The 1,515-nt window shown below is 49.0% G+C and overlaps 1 protein-coding gene across 2 annotated transcripts in view; it reads left to right on the plus strand.

The window, feature by feature from the left end:
* The window catches only part of LOC103383069 (serine/threonine-protein kinase 38-like), an 8,711-nt gene that overhangs the window by 6,524 nt on the left and 672 nt on the right, over positions 1-1,515 (plus strand). For both annotated transcript variants that reach the window (XM_025057743.1, XM_008316074.3), the window contains 3 exons: positions 49-166; positions 403-526; positions 631-726. In XM_025057743.1, the coding sequence (XP_024913511.1) occupies positions 49-166; positions 403-526; positions 631-726 (338 nt within the window). The remainder of the gene's footprint in view (positions 1-48; positions 167-402; positions 527-630; positions 727-1,515) is intronic.

Raw genomic sequence — 1,515 nt, forward strand, 5'->3', positions numbered from 1 at the left:
AGGTGTGCTGTTTGGCCTTTGGTGGGCCCCCCCCCCCCCCCCCCCCAGGCCTATTCCACCGTGGGGACCCCGGACTACATCGCCCCCGAGGTCTTCATGCAGACTGGCTACAACAAGCTGTGTGACTGGTGGTCGCTGGGCGTCATCATGTATGAAATGCTCATTGGTAAGAAGACACGGGGTGTCCAACCGCTGGGTCGTGGACCAGTTTTGGACCATAGGTCATTTTGGTTGAAAAAGAGTTCTATTTTGGCCCAATTATCACATGACACCAGTCAGTTCTTGGTTCTGGACCGGTCCAACACACAAACGTGGATGATCTGAATAATAAACAGATTGTTGTCCTAGCTTAGTGCTAATAACATATATATTTATGTATATGTTTGTGTCCTCTGTCTTCAGGTTACCCCCCGTTCTGCTCGGAGACGCCACAGGAGACGTACAGGAAGGTGATGAACTGGAAGGAAACGTTGATCTTCCCACCAGAGGTTCCCATCTCAGAGAGGTCCAAAGACCTGATCCTCAGGTGTGACACGGTCCACGTGACCTGACGGAGGCAGCACACACACACACACACACACACCCACCACTGACTCTGTGTGTGTGTGTGTGCTGACCTCATGACCTCAGGTACTGCACAGATGCTGAGAACAGGATTGGTTCAGGCAGCGTGGAGGAAATCAAGAGTCACTCCTTCTTTGAGTCTGTGGACTGGGAGCACATCAGGTACTGGACCCCCCCCCACACACACACACAGAATCTTAGTCATGAGTCCTAGTCATGAGTCCTAGTCATGAGTCTTAGTCCTAGTCCTAGTCCTGAGTCTTAGTCATGAGTCCTAGTTCTAGTCCTAGTCCTGGTCCTAGTCCTGAATCTTAGTCATGAGTCCTAGTCATGAGTCCTAGTCATGAGTCTTAGTCCTAGTCCTAGTCCTGAGTCTTAGTCATGAGTCCTAGTTCTAGTCCTAGTCCTGGTCCTAGTCCTGAATCTTAGTCATGAGTCCTAGTCATGAGTCCTAGTCATGAGTCTTAGTCCTAGTCCTAGTCCTGAGTCTTAGTCATGAGTCCTAGTTCTAGTCCTAGTCCTGGTCCTAGTCCTGAATCTTAGTCATGAGTCCTAGTCATGAGTCCTAGTCATGAGTCTTAGTCCTAGTCCTAGTCCTGAGTCTTAGTCATGAGTCCTAGTTCTAGTCCTAGTCCTGGTCCTAGTCCTGAATCTTAGTCATGAGTCCTAGTCATGAGTCCTAGTCATGAGTCTTAGTCCTAGTCCTAGTCCTGAGTCTTAGTCATGAGTCCTAGTTCTAGTCCTAGTCCTGGTCCTAGTCCTGAATCTTAGTCATGAGTCCTAGTCATGAGTCCTAGTCATGAGTCTTAGTCCTAGTCCTAGTCCTGAGTCTTAGTCATGAGTCCTAGTTCTAGTCCTAGTCCTGGTCCTAGTCCTGAATCTTAGTCATGAGTCCTAGTCATGAGTCCTAGTCATGAGTCTTAGTCCTAGTCCTAGTCCTGAGTCTTAGTC

The sequence above is a fragment of the Cynoglossus semilaevis genome, chromosome 8 (genome assembly GCF_000523025.1).
Source record: "Cynoglossus semilaevis isolate Cse_v1.0 chromosome 8, Cse_v1.0, whole genome shotgun sequence".
NCBI classification, from domain to species: domain Eukaryota; kingdom Metazoa; phylum Chordata; class Actinopteri; order Pleuronectiformes; family Cynoglossidae; genus Cynoglossus; species Cynoglossus semilaevis.